General features: G+C 39.3%; 1 protein-coding gene across 1 annotated transcript in view; it reads left to right on the forward strand.

The window, feature by feature from the left end:
• Window positions 1-15532, forward strand: part of PTPRD (protein tyrosine phosphatase receptor type D) — a 440423-nt gene that overhangs the window by 259295 nt on the left and 165596 nt on the right. Inside the window, exons 17-19 of the mRNA XM_052645411.1 lie at window positions 4534-5121; window positions 5555-5655; window positions 6469-6728. Of these exons, the coding sequence (XP_052501371.1) occupies window positions 4534-5121; window positions 5555-5655; window positions 6469-6728 (949 nt within the window). The remainder of the gene's footprint in view (window positions 1-4533; window positions 5122-5554; window positions 5656-6468; window positions 6729-15532) is intronic.

Raw genomic sequence — 15532 nt, forward strand, 5'->3', positions numbered from 1 at the left:
TAGGGAGGAAAATCATGTGACAGCCTCAGCACACCAACCGCCCCCCCAAAAAAGAAAAAGAAAAACCTTGTTAGAAGAGCTGCCATCTTGAGCTGGGTTGATGACTTAATATTTTATTTTTTGTCATTTTCTCCTCCTGACCCCTTGTTCTGGGGTATCAAAAGACAACAAATTGCACCAAAAATGGGAAATAAAAGAGAATGAAGAAAGCAGAAAGACTAATATAGATTGCTCCTTTCTGAAAAATAAAGCTTCTTAGCGCTGTTGAGACTTACACATTGATCTGCCACGTTAGGAAAAGACAGCGTGAAGGAAGACCTGACGTTGTAAAACCAATAAATTGAGATAATTACAGAAGGATTCTCCTTCAATCCCTTTATGTAGAAATCTCCCATGGAACATTTAAACTATGATTTGATTTACTCCTCCCGAATCACTTCTGGCACAACTCTTTAGGAACACACCTCTATGTCAAGGCATAAAGCAAAGAACAGCTGTGATGTTGAGTGCCCTCCTGGGTCCTGTGCTCACTTCCAAATTTGTCTGAATGTCATAAGATTTGCCTCACTCATATCCCGCCACCTGGAACTGCCTCAAGCAGCAGGATTACAGATGGCAAAGCTCCTTCAAGGCAAAATCTTCTGGGCCTTATTTTTTTTAATACCATTGTATCAGGTTAATCCAGCACCCTGCATAGGAGATACAGTACATGTTAGTACATGTTAAGTGGGACATGCTGACTCTCTAGCTATGGAACCAGCTTCTCCTGGAATGTAGCCAGCTAAGAGTGAACCCCTAAAACTGAACCCCCAAATGAAAAAATACACTTCCTTCACCCATATTTATAATTGTGTCTTAAGAAAACTGAAGTGTCTTACATGAAGCATCAACCTCCTATTGCCCATAATATGGGGAGGGATGTCTTATAATGAGGGTGGAAAAGTAGAGGATTTATCTCCAAGGGATGTGAATCCTAGGACAAGAATTCTGCTGCCTACTTTAACGTCATTGAGATTAACTTGTCACTTTTTAGTCGCTGTACAGAACATTATTTAGAATTGTGGATCTTACAGAATTATTTCACAGTTTACATTCGTGATTTCAGATCTTTCTTGATCAATGGAAACTTCATTATTGAGGAAATGCTTATAATTTAGATGTCTGCATGTTTATTTTCTTGGGATCTCCTCACTGTTCTTGAAGTGGAAATAGGAGAATCCATCTGAAGAATCCATTTATAATCTTCTGGATTATAAATCCAGGAGATTGATAATCCTTCAAAGAGAAAAGCTCTAGTGTTTTGTTTTGTTTTTTCTTTTTGCTGCCAACCTGTAGTAAAAAAGCATTCCCTAATCATTAGTGAACAGATTAATTTGCTTTGTTTTGTATAATATTTTAAAGAAAACTTGTATTTATATGACTATGAAGATTAATGAGTTTATCTCACAGATGTGAACTCCTATTTAACCATAGTTATAAAGGTATTTAATTATAGCTTCCATTGAAAATTCACAAATTCCCATTAAATTTTACTTTAATCGTAAAATTCCTGGTTTTAGAATAGGTTTATGTATAATACATTGTTCCTAGAATCTGCGAACAATCATATCTTTGAAATAAAGAGTACAGGCCATAACTTAAGCAATCCACATAGGATTCATGTAACCTGAGGGCTGCTTTTTAATAAAATGTTGGATTTTATGTTTCAGTGATTATGACATTTTTGTAGTTTCTTTGTTAATACTCCCGTGCTCTGTATCATAATAATTAGTCTACTGCCTGAAATCTTGCAGTTTTAGGCAAATTCTTTTGTTTGAAATTTTCTCTGTATTTTTACATGGATTTCACTACTGTACTGACAGCTGTGTTTAAGGATGAGAGAAAAGTGACTATGATATGAAGAATTTGAAAGTAATTCTAGGCTTAGGTCAGTCAATTATGACTGTTGCTAGTTAGGTGCTAAGTTAAATTGAAGCTTAGTTTAGAGCCATTGGGACTGAGTGCCTTGATGGATCTCCAGTGATTGCTGTTACTAAGTAATAGAGGGCAGCAGCACATGTGTGCCATTTCTGAAGTCCTGACAGATTTTTAAGAGGGAAGGATATGGTAAGCAAATGAGAACTCAAAAGGCAAAAAGGAGAATGGATTATACATCGTGACTTTAGAATTAGCTTATTTGCTCTACAGAAGGACCCTCTCTGCTTATTCTAATATGCTCACTGCTAAAAATGCCCTCCAATCTCCCCAGAGTAAGTATTTAAGACGCCTTCATTTTTCCAATCCTCCAGCTTCTAAATTGGAACAAGCAGATCCATTGAGCCTGCCACTGTGTGCTTAGTCATGTACGACTTTTTGTGACCCCATGGACTATAACCCGCCATGCTTCTCTTGTCCATGGAATTTTTCAGACCAGAATACTGGAGGAAGTTGCCATTTTCCTCTTCCAGGGGATTTTCCAAACCCAGGAGTCAAACCTGTGTCTCTTGCATCTCCAGCATCTGTAGGCAGATTCTTTACCACTACTGCTACTTGGGAAACCCTGACTGCCACTGGATGGCCTTTAAAAGTGGTCCAGATAGTAACCCTAAGGCATCACAGACCTTGAACCCAAACTCCACACGTGCGGCACCATCTACCGGTTGTCTTCATTTCTCTGCTTTGAGTATGCACTGCTCAGAGGGCAAGGTCCCTGCATTACCCATCTTTCATTTTCCCACCCAAATGCCTGTGTGCCAGTATATAAGTGTTTCCACAAAGTGAGTAGTTGGTAAATGTTTTCTACATAGAACTTCTGAAAGCAAGAAATGGAGTGGGTTCCATTGCCAATATGTACAGTTTTGTGGAATTCTTTTTAATCACACATGCAGTGTTATAGAATTCTCCTCATTCCTTTTTCTTCTTTTCTGCCATTACTCCCTGGATGAAATACCATGACGGCCCACAATCATTACCCTAGCTGATTTATACTGTGTTTACTGTTTACACATTTGGGGAGATTTCAGATATTCTCTTCTTGTGTCTAGCCTCTACGGAGCTGTCCATCACCAGCTCCCGGAGCTTACTCAGACTCATGTCCATCGAGTCAGTGATGCCATCCAACCATCTCATCCTCTTCATCCCCTTCTCCTCCTGCCTTCAGTCTTTCCCAGCATCAGGGTCTTTTCCAGTGAGTCAGCCCTTCGCATCAAGTGGCCAGAGTACTGAGTTTCAGCTTCAGCATCAGTCCTTCCATCAGTATTCAGGACTAATTTCCTTTAGGATGGACTGGTTGGATTTCCCTTCAGTCCAAGGGACTCTCAAGAGTCTTCTCCAACACCACAGTTCAAAAGCATCAGTTCTTCGGTGCTCAGCTTTCTTTATAGTCCAACTCACATCCATACATGACTACTGGAAAAAGCATAGCTTTGACTAGATGTACCTTTGTTGGCAAAGTAATGCTTTTTAATATGCTGTCTAGGTTGGTCATAGCCTTTCTTCCAAGGAGCAATATCTAAATTACTTTTTAAGTTACATACTTAACTTAGTTAACTAACTTATTTAACTTAGTTAAAGTAACTTAATTAAGTTAGATAAGCAATATCTAACCTACTTAACATGAAAGGAAATTATGTACTTATGAGAAATGAGCCCTTTGCCACCTAAAGCTTAATATTCTGATTATTAATAATTATTATTAATGAAATATAAAATACTATTCTAAGGCTTTTACATGCATTTTCTCATTAATATTCACAACAACATGGGTTGGGTCTTAATATAATTCCCATTCTAGTGGATGCAAAACTTGATGGGGATGACTGGCGTGGATAGTATAAATAAAAATTGCAAATTAGGTCCACAGAAAGTCTAAGCAACATTTTGTATTACCTTTTTTCTTCCTAACTTATAATCAGTATAATAGTTAACTGTTTGGCTATGGATTCAGATACACCTGTGTTTGTCTCATAAATTTCTCACTTATTACACAGCTGACTATGCAGTTTTCCGTTTCATTTTCTTATGATGCAAAGTGAAGATAACAATTAATCACATAGTCAGGAGTGAAGAGTGTACTCAAGTGAGATACTACAGGTAGTGCTCTTAGTATAGTACCTGATACACTGCGTATACTCAGTGATTAAATATATTTTGATTATTATTCTTATTAGCTGTATGTTACTGGCTAATCCTTATTAGCTTCATTTCTGTGTGGCATGAACCTCTGTGTATGAAGAGTTGAAATGTGACGATATTTTTTAAAAATCTCCTTAAATTATCATTTCAGTAATATTTCCTATTTGCTCTCCATTATCACATTCTAATATTCACCCTACCTTCAAGAGTATGAGAAGGAGCATGTTTCCACAAAGGAATATAGACCAAGCCTTGGACTTTTTATAAGTAAAGAAATGGCAATGCCTGTGGAATTACTTGAAATAAGTAATTTTTATTAGTAAGAACGGGAATGCCACTCCAAGGGGATTCCCATTCAACAGTGATTGAAATATGAACATCTGTGTAGGTTGGTCTTACCCCTCCATCCTGTGTCTCCAGTTCCAGGGAGACCCCGGCTCGTGATTAACCACACTCAGATGAATACAGCCCTCATTCAGTGGCACCCCCCTGTGGACACATTTGGACCCCTCCAGGGCTACCGTCTAAAATTTGGCCGAAAGGATGTGGAACCGCTTACTACTCTTGAGTTCTCCGAAAAGGAAGATCACTTCACAGCGACAGACATCCACAAAGGAGCATCGTACATCTTCAGGCTCTCGGCCAGAAACAAAGTGGGCTTTGGGGAGGAGATGGTGAAGGAGATTTCCGTTCCAGAAGAAGTTCCAACTGGATTCCCTCAAAACCTCCAGTCGGAAGGCACCACAGCAACCTCCACCCAGTTATCTTGGCAGCCACCTGTCCTGGCCGAGAGAAATGGCATTATCACCAAGTACACCCTTCTGTATAGGGATATCAACATCCCTCTTCTTCCAGTGGAGCAGCTTATTGTTCCAGCTGACACCACTCTGACACTCAGTGGCTTAAAACCAGATACCACATATGATGTAAAAGTACGTGCTCACACGAGCAAAGGGCCCGGGCCATATAGTCCCAGTGTCCAGTTCAGGACACTGCCTGTGAATCAAGGTAGGATTTGTCTGCTTACGGCCTTTCTCCTTTAAAGGAATGTCGGTCTTTGGAAATCAGTATTTTGAAGCTATAGATAACTGATCGGCTCATTCATATTCATAGGTTCAGCAAAAGCAAAAAGGTAAGGTATGTAAAACTTAACATGTTTTGGATGCCTTAGATTTCAGTTAGAGAATGCCAAGCAAGTCTGGCTGACAGCACCCCAATGTTCCCAGGTAAGGAAAACACAATAGAGTTGACTCAGTTGGAGAGAAAGGAGAGATCTTGGTGAGATTGAGGTAGTAAAATGAATGCTTTTAACAGGTAGGCGAATCACACTTCTCTCTCTGATCAAAGTAGATGGCATCTAGCTTAAGCCTTCTTGTCCATGGAAGAGGACTGGTCGAATGTTTTTAGGAGTAGTTTAAATACACTGTTTTTCCTTTTCCAGCAGTGTTTGCAAAAAATTTTCATGTCAAAGCAGTAATGAAGACTTCGGTGCTGCTGTCTTGGGAGATTCCAGAGAATTATAATTCTGCCATGCCTTTCAAAGTAAGTTGTTTCCTAATGTGTAAGGTATCACAGGTAAACGTGGAGGGTACAGGTCACCCGGGGAAATCACTTAAAAACCACACAGACTGCTTTGATTCAGCCACACGTATGTATTGTTCTCATTTGTGGCTTTCACATCATAGATGAAGTCTGGTTCTTGGCCAGTGTGACCTTTCCCCTCTCAGGAGGAGGCAGGGCCTGCATTCCTTGTGGGTAACCCAGCACTTCCAAGTTGAACTTTTTACATCTGAACTAGTGCTTTTGATTTTTCATCAGAAAATGAAATTTACATGGTTTCAACCTATTTATAATGCAGCATCCTGGGATTTCAGTAATTTGTTTCTTGGCATATTTTAAACTAGTTTGCCATAGAGAGATACTGAAAAGTGTTAGCAAGAGGTACAAGTCTGTGAAATAAAGAATAGAGAAGCATCTATAAGAGTACAAAAAAAAATATTGGGGAACAAGAATGGAAGTGTTTGGAAAAAAAGTGGTGTGTAAGATGCATTGAAAACTTAGAGCATTGCTGCATATATTCCCTTAAGATCACAGACAACTGACAGGCCAGATATTGATAGGTTATTGCACATTTGTGTTTTTTGATAGACTTATAAAACTTATATTAATATACATAAGAAAAAAAAAGGAAAATTGATGCCATCTCTAGAATTTGGGGAGCACTTACAGGCTTACAAAATGCCCCAAATTAGAAATGACCCATACGTATTTTCCATAAGCAGGTACACATTAGTTTAGAAAATATTCCTTGCCTGACCAAGAGCCAAATCCTTCTGATTGGTTGTGTCTCTCTAGATTCTTTATGATGACGGGAAAATGGTAGAAGAGGTGGATGGCCGTGCCACCCAGAAGCTCATTGTCCACCTGAAGCCTGAGAAGTCCTATTCCTTTGTGCTGACGAATCGTGGCAACAGCGCCGGGGGGCTGCAGCACAGGGTGACGGCTAAGACCGCACCCGACGTTCTCCGCACCAAGCCTGCCTTCATCGGGAAGACTAACTTGGATGGCATGATTACCGTGCAACTGCCCGAAGTACCTGCAAATGAGAACATAAAGTAAGTTGACTGCAGGTCAGGGCTGAACCACAGAAATGCATGTAAACAAGGAAAAAAAAGGTTACATCTTGGTGTTGCCTGGTTATAAAAGAATGTGTAGAATATAGTGCCATATATAGAGTGAAAGAGGCTTTTGCATAGGCTCACAGTTTTATTATTCATGTTCTGTTGCATTTCCTAGAGTTCATTTTGACACAGATTCTCATTAATGTTGCATTAATGAGAGTGTTTTATGAAGTGGAAATTAAATCCAGTCAATTAAGTAGTTTGTTGGTTTTATATAGCTAGTTGATGGTAGCCAGTAGAAGAAAATAAGTGTTTTCACCAAAGTGTATTAAGTAGGAGTATTGTGGTAAACCCTGGAAGAAAAAAAAAGAGGATATTGTCCCTGTCTTTAGTTTACCATAGGGTGACGGGTACAGAGAAACAGAAAGATGTAATACATGCTAGTGATAGAGTCTGGGTCAAGAAAGTTTCTGAATTTAATCTTGATGGACAAATAAGAGGTATACAAAAAAGTCAGACTGAGGAAATTGTACATAAAGGCTCATGAGTACGGGAAGCAAGCAATTCTGTAAGCAGGAGCTGAGAGCCAGGGCGAGAGTGGTGAGAGGTAGGTGTGCAAGAGCCAAGTCGTGCTCAGAAGTGGGGATGGTATCCTGTAGACCAGAGGTCCCCAAGCTCTGGAATCTAAGGCTTGATGATTTGAGATGGAGCTGATGTAATAATAATAGAAATAAAGCGTGCGATACATGTAATGTCCCTGAATCATCCTGAAAGTATCCCCCAACCCCTGGTTCATGGAAAAAGTGTCTTCCATAAAACTGTTCTCTGGTGCCAAGAAGGTTAGGGACTGCTGCTGTAGACAGTGAAGATCCATTAAAGGATTTTATACAGCAGAGTGACATGAGAGCATCTGTGTATAATAAAACCGAGGTTTCCTCTATTACCATTTTAGGAAATATTTATTGTGTGTCTGCTGCATGTTAGAAACTATGCTCCCAGCTTGGGATAAGACTAAACCCTTTGTCATTTCTTCTATTCCACATGATCAAGTTTGGATGGAACTTGCTGTGAAAGGTTTGAAGGTCAAGCAGAGGCATTCAGACATAGTTTATGGATGGTTGGAGCCTTTACATTTCGTAGCATTCTGGTGACATAATTTAGGACAGTTCTTAGGGAAGATGGCTCCTGAAGGCGTGTCGGAAGATTGGAGCACCACAGAGAAAAGTTTTGAGCAGTCACTGCGCACTTAGTTGCTGCTGTTCAGTCGCTAAGTCGTGTCCGACTCTTTGTGACTCTGTGGACTGCAGCACACCAGGCTTCCCTGTCCTTAACCATCTCTCCGAGCTTGCTCAGACTCATGTCCATTGAGTCAGTGATGCCATCTAACCATCTCATCATGTGTCGCCCCCTCTGGCGTGCAGTTAGTTATTTCTAGACAAATAAGATTCTGAAATGAGATGGTGATGCTAGAAATGGAATGTAGAGGCAGACAGAGAAGTAGGAAATGGCAACGGCCTTCATGGAGCAATCAGGGGGAGAGGAAAATGTCATAGATGGCTGTGAGATTTGAGCTCGGATAATGAAATAAATGGTGCTGCCATTCATCCTGAAGGGTGAGCGATCAGGAGAAAATTAATGAGTTTAAGTCTGTGTACATTTTACATGAGGTAAAAGTGAAATCAGTCTCCATTTTTATTAGTCTCCATTTTGTCCATTGTTCTTGTCCTGTCATTCATAAAAATAGAAACAAGAACGGACTATTACTGTGATTTTTCTTCCAGCGAAATTTAATATGAAAATGAGATTATTTATTTGTTTAAATAGCCTATGAATATTACTTGGTCTCTCCCCCTAGTGCCAGACCATGTTTCATGGATTCAGTGGAGATGATGCAGACTTTCTCACGGCTCTTACACAGGGTAGTTAATTGGGGAATTTGGACAAGGAGAGAGTCAAGTGGAGTGGAGTCCTGTGATATCAAAAATTAGATAGATAAGGGAGGCCATGGGAGGAGCTCCCAAATCCAGCTTAGTAGTTCAGGAAAGTGACAAGAAGCTGGTCTGGGGGTTTAGAGGGGGGAAGACACTGTTTCAAGCAAAGGACGGCACATGTAATATTTCACAAACAACAGGAAGACTAGCACCTGTTACTTAGCCACATCTGCCCCATCCACTGAGCCTTTTCAGCTGACATCCAACAAACATATATTCTAGACATACCGTATTGCCAGCGCTAGGTCTGAGAGTAGGAAGATGATTGAGAGAAAACCCTACCCTACAGTGGGCAAACAGATACAGGGAAAAGATAATTAGAATATAGTGGAGCAAGTACTGCCAGGTACTGTGGAAACATAAATACAGAATTCTAGCCCAGCTTGGATGTCAAGAGAGAGATCCAGAAGGAGCTGACATCTAATGAGTCTTGAACAATGAGGAAGATTTAAAGAAGGTAAAATAGTTGCAAACAATGAAGAACTATAAACAATGGGCTATGAATTCAGTCTGTTAAAAATATGTACTAAAAAAAAAATATGTACTGTCTATTCAGGGAAAGAGTAGATGAAAGGTAAAAAACAGTATCATATAATCTATGGTTTTAACTATTAAATGCAAAATTTTTCTTTATATAGTTAAAAAAAAAAATCTCAATGCCTATTTACCAGATTAGCTTAGTAGAATGTCTTAGACATCACTGGAATGACATTTTAGTTCATGGTAACATATTTCTCTTTCATTTTCCAATTTCTGAATACATTTATACTACAAAATTGAGCTTCTCTCTTAGTAGTTTTCTTTAGGTAGTTCAATTTTTCTTTTTGTTTTATTTATGTACTTACTCTTTGTAACATTTGAAATGGGAGTCAGGAAAAGGGATTAAAATGTTTGATAACAAAGATGAGAGACTATTACAGATCAGAAAAAGAAAGCAGACCATTATGGAAAAAAAAAATATGCTCTAGAAATTCCCATAAATATATTCTAAATACTGGGGAAAAAAACAAGAGCAAAAGACAAAACTGGGGAAGGGTATAAGAACCATAGGAAATGGAAAGCAAATATGTTAGCAAAAAGCTCCAGATAATTCCTATTCATTATGTTTCCTAGAGGAGCAATAGCATAAAGTTACCCATGTAGTCTTTAGGTTGGTTCATGTGGCATCATCAGATATGACAAAAAGCTGTGTGCCAGGCTGTGCCACTTGTAGTCATTGGTAAGTTCAGATATTAGAATGGAGGTTTCTGGTAAATATTCTACAGAAAAAATGAGGGACGAGAAAAGAATTGATTCCAGAGTTCTGGAGCGGGTTGCTAATTTGGATTTATGTAAAAGCTAACTACGAAAATGAGTCCAATTTGTTTTCCTATCAAAATACAATTTCAATTATTGAAAGGCTGTTTTGTTTTATCAACAGAAACTGTGTTTTCCTTGTTTCTGGCCAAGAGAACTGAGAGATCTTAATCCCCAGACCTGAACTCACCATCTAAACATAAATCTGTCTCTTTTAAACATAATACAGGTAGAGCTCCTTGCTTCTGGGATTTCACACTTGGCTTTTGTGTGGAGAAGCTGAGCAATCCTTTAGGGAAAGGACAGATTTCTTGTGGAACAGCCATGGGGGTATTGTAGGTTCTAGCATTAGGGATTTTGTGGGACTTCAACCTTCTGTTTGAATACACTAAGGGGACAGGATGCTGATCAGGAACTTGAGCAATGTCACCATCCTACAGTAGCAAGTTGTGGTAACAAAGGGGACTTCTGTGACTGTGTGGAGCAGGACTTTACTCTGGTTGGTTAAAAAAAAGAAAAGAAAGAAAGAAAGAAGCACCACACAGATTGTACTCAGAGAAAAAGCTGCCAGAAGGTACCTAATGTAAATTAACTCCATAGCAACAATTTCATGTTTCTGAAAAACAAAAATGAAGAAAAAGAGCATTCTATGAAATTTCAAGTTTCTTTGATCTTACTGATTTGGCTTTCAGATTATCTTTCTTTACAAAAATAAAAAGTAGACATTCTTAGAAGCAAAATTGATTCATGACACATGGCACAACTAGTAGCAGCTCAGTGTTTTAATTTATAAGCTATTTAGTATTTGATTGATTAAACATATTTTTGTTATTGACATGGTAAAGGCTTAAATACGTATAGCACTTTACAATTTACTGAATGTATTACATCATTTGACTCAGTTTCCCGCGTATAAGGTAGGTGTTCTCCCCTTTTACAGGTGAGTAAGGTGAGGCTCAGAGACACTAAGTGGCCCAAGCAAGATCAGAGTTGCTACTGCTAATAGTTAATAAGGACAGAGCACTTCCTAGGTATTCTTCAAAGGACGCTGCACACAGTGGCTGCTATAATCTTCACACCAAGGGCCCTCATCATTTTACAGCTGAGGAAGCTATAAGGTAGTATACTATCGAGCTGGCTAAAAAGTTTAGGCTTTTCTGTAAGCTGTTACGGAAAAACCCAGACAAATCTTTTGGCCAACCCAATGATTTGTCCTGGTAACACAATAGCAGAGAGGAAAGATTTGAGCTTAGGCAGTCTGGCTCCAGAGTCTACATGTTGAACCACAACTGTGCCTCTGACCATAAAATGTATTGACCAAACAAGGACATTTTTTCCTAAGACCATCATAAACGCGTAAGAACTCCATGACCATTAGGCATCAATAGGACGGCCCCAGACACACCTCAGAATCAAGAGGAATCAGTTACAAATGCTCAGCCACAGATTTTAGAAAAATATGTTAAATGTGGAACACTACAGTTGGTAGGTTGTCATGTGAATTTAGAGGCAAGAAATAAAGAGGCTACCCACAGGACAGTACTATCACCCGCCATTTTCTAACTGATGAAAATGGAACTTAAGGCAATTAATAATGTCTGACAACACATAGCTTAAAAGATTAGAAACCTTAATTTAAACACAGAAACTGGAAAGATCATTCAGACAGCTTTGGTTTTTCTGTGGTTAATTAATTTGAGTTAAACAGTATATATACCCAAATGACCATAGCAAAAATATATATATATATAAATCAAAAAATTATGCAAGGCATGACATTCATCATTAAACTCTGAGACAAATTTTGACCTCCCAGTTAAATAATGAGTTCAAGAATGCAATATGGGCTGTTAATACAAAAAGCCTTGCTCAATTTGAAGTGAGACTTCCACAAAGACCAGAGTTCACCTTCCCATATAATTATATGGAGCTGGGCCCCTTGATGATAACATATTAAATAAAATTAGTAAAACTTTACTTAGTATAATTAAAATTCTGAAGGTTAGATTTAACTTACCTAATTAAATCTAATATACTGGGAAAACGCAGCTTGCTTTATAAGTAGTCCAGGGCTTTCTCAAATATATTGATTATCAAGTTATTTATTTTTCTATTAGTTTAATAGTTAAAGTCTCTGTTGGAAAAAGTATTTGAAGGCTAAACGCCAAGCTTGAGTTAGACAGGCAGAGTGTTTTCACTGTTGTTGATGTGTTAGTGACTCAACTGTGTCTGACTCTTTGCGACCAAATGGACTGTAGCCTACCAGTCTCCTCTGTCCATGGAATTCTCCAGGCAAGAGTACTGGAGTGGGTTGCCATTTCCTTCTCCAATATAAAGCTGATCTATGTCCAAAAGCATTTTTTTTTTTTTTAAATTTAGATCAGGTTCTTTGAGTTCATATGATTTGGTTGTTACGAACTTGTAGGGACATGTTAGTTCCTCACTTTACTCATCCTATCAGTTATCTTACTTTCCTTATATCCTGTGAGATTGTAACTAGGGTCACAACTTTCCTGTATCGAAAAGAACCTTTGTAGTAAGGAGTTATATATTTTACAAATTCTGTTCAGGTATGTTGTTGCTGGTTTGGATTGAAAGAAGCAGCTTGATGAGGTTTCAAGTTGGAAAGTTCTAGTGCAAGAGAAGAGTTCTAAAATGTTTTTGACTGCCCTGACCTAGGAGAGGCATAAATCCCCAAGAATTACCCACTTCACCCACTTCTACTTTTCAGTGAAGAATTCGGTGATAAAATGGCAAAGTCAACAAATTTGGGGAATATATGTATATCTGTTTTAGGTATGCATTTTGAAAAATGCAAACATGTCTTAAACATAGAAGAAAATTATCAATAAAAAAAATGGTTCCTTAAAGACCATATAGTTGTGATCATTGATCTAATCAGAGGTCAGGAAAGGTTTCAGTCTGGCAGTAAAAAATGAGTTGCTATTTGAGAAAAGAGAAGAGTTAACTTGGAATTTGTTGGGAGTGGCAGAAGTTTCTAAACAGATGGTACAGAATGATCAAAGATGGAACGGACCAAAGTAAATTCAAGAAACTAAAAGCCCAGCAGGGTATAGCTCACAGGACACAGAGAGATCAATTCCAGGATCCATTGAAAAGTTTTTTAAAATGGAAATGTTACAGTTGATTTTCTATTGTAGAACATTGTAAAATTTCAGAGATTGGACTAAAGGAGGTTAAATTCAATGGAGAGAGAAATTTAGGAGTAATCCAAGCATGAGACAATGGAATAAAGCTGAAGCAGTGGCAGTAGGGAGGAGGAGAAATGAACGCACTATAGAGAGTTTGGAAGTAGTAGAGTTTGATGGTAACTTGGGTATGAGAGAGGGAGAGAGTCAACTCAGATTGTCACTGATAACACCTAGGTTTACAGCATGCACTAAAATGGATCATGGTGTAGAATTGAAAGAGGATTTATTTTGGAGCCACATTTTTTGTTGTTCTTTTATTTTAACCCCAGTAAATTTGAGGTACTATTGTGACCTAGAAATGGAAATATAAAGTTGGAATGGGAGACACTTGTGGAGTTCAGAGGAGCACTCTTGGCTGAAGATACGAATCTGTAAATGATCTACATTGAGGGGTTAACTGATTCCCTGAGCTGGAATGAGATCACATGGCAAGAAATGAGGAAGGAAAGAGAAATCCTTGGCCAGATCCTTGAGGAATTCCACCCTTATTGAAAAGCTGGGTAGCAGATAATAAATCCTGCTAAAGACATAAGGTTAACATGGTGAGAGATCTTAGTAGAAAACTACGAGAGCTGGATACAGAGGAAGAACTGAAAATGTTTCCTGTAGGGTCTTATGAATATTCAGATCAAGTAAGAGAGTCCAAAACTCTCCTTTTGATGCAAGCTTGAGGACCCTGGTGAAGGTGGTGAGGGGGCAGATGGGGCAGAAGCTAGAGGACCATTGACTGGGGGGTGAATGGAAGGTAAAGTCCTAGAGAACAGCAAGGACTGTTCTTCTCAGTACTGGGGCCGCAAGAGGTAGGAGAGTTATGACTGGATCGGGATGTGGTTTGTTTTGTCTTTCCAGTGATTGAAATCTAATGGATAGAATCCAGTGAGGATGGAGATATTCAGACATATGGGAAACTAGAACCAGTCAGTCCTAAAGGAAATCAACCCTGAGTATCATTGGAAGGACTGATGCTGAAGCTGAAGCTCCAATACTTTGGCCACCTGATGTGAAGAGCCAACTCACTGGAAAAGACCATGATCCTAGGAAAGATTGAAGGAGAAGAGGGAGCAACAGAGAATGAGATAGCTAGATGGCATCACTGACTCAATGGATATGAGTCTGAGCAAACTCCAGGAGATAGTAAAGGACAGGGATGCCTGGCATGCTGCAGTCCATGGGGTTGCAAAGAATCAGGCACAACTTAGCGACTAATCAACAAAAGCAAGGAGTATGATGTATGGTCAGCATCCAAAGAGTGAGATGTGGAACCCAATTCAAGAAAAAGTAACTGACCTTGAAAAGTGGAGCCAGCCCTTCTCCTGTACCACTGAGAAAGACTACAGTTTGCATCCAGATATAGGTGGTCTTGTAGTTTGTTAGACAGAGAGGGAGGGTATTCTTGTCTAATTTTTTTTCCCTCTGTATATAAGACATAAAGCCATCTTGTAGCAGAGAGGCATGAGCATCCAGGATTTGAGGCCAGGAAAGAAAGTTTGAAAAAGTTTCTGTGAATATTGAAACTGGGTAAGTGGTGGTCATATTGATAGGCATCACTGAACTTCTATTAGAGTTGGCTGAATATGAACTTATAGCATCATTCTACCCTGTTCATTACTTTTCAAACTGTATACTGCTCCTTGTGTTCAGGCACTGGGAAAGGCAATGATAGATTTCAGCTAAGGTGGAGTGGAGGATGTGGGTTTTGGAACAAAAGAGTTCAAGGAATTTTGAATCTTAGGTGGTTCATGGGCAAGCCCTCTGAAGGGTTAAATCATCCCAAATGATGGCAGAGTTTGAGGAAAAAAAAAAAGACCATCAACCCAGGGTGGGTGGTGCAGAGGTAAAGAATCCACCTGCCGATGCAGGAGATGTAAGAGACACAGGTTCAGTCCCTAGGTCAGGAAGATCCCCTGGAGGAGGAAATGGCAACCCACTCCAGTATTTCTGCCTGGAAAATCCCATGGACAGAGGAGCCTGGCGGGCTACTACAGTCCATGTTGTTGCAAAAAATCAGACAAGTCTGAGCATGCATACACAGATGCATGCACATTGTATTTTGTAGCAAAAGGGTAGAGGGAAAGACACCTGCAGGAAGCAACAGGGAACTAGGAAAGAAACCCCAAGCCCTAAACATGAGGCTCATGGCTGAGGGAGAGGGGTTAATTGACATGCCACTACTGGAGAAGTCTACAGTGGAAGCAGTATCCTGAGGGGACAGTTAAGCTTCAGGAAAGGCTAATGGGTGGTGGTTTATGAAATTGTAATTGCTGAGAATACAGTTGAAATGTATGGACTTAGACCCAGG

The sequence above is a fragment of the Budorcas taxicolor genome, chromosome 8, assembly GCF_023091745.1.
Source record: "Budorcas taxicolor isolate Tak-1 chromosome 8, Takin1.1, whole genome shotgun sequence".
Classification (NCBI taxonomy): Eukaryota; Metazoa; Chordata; class Mammalia; order Artiodactyla; family Bovidae; genus Budorcas; species Budorcas taxicolor.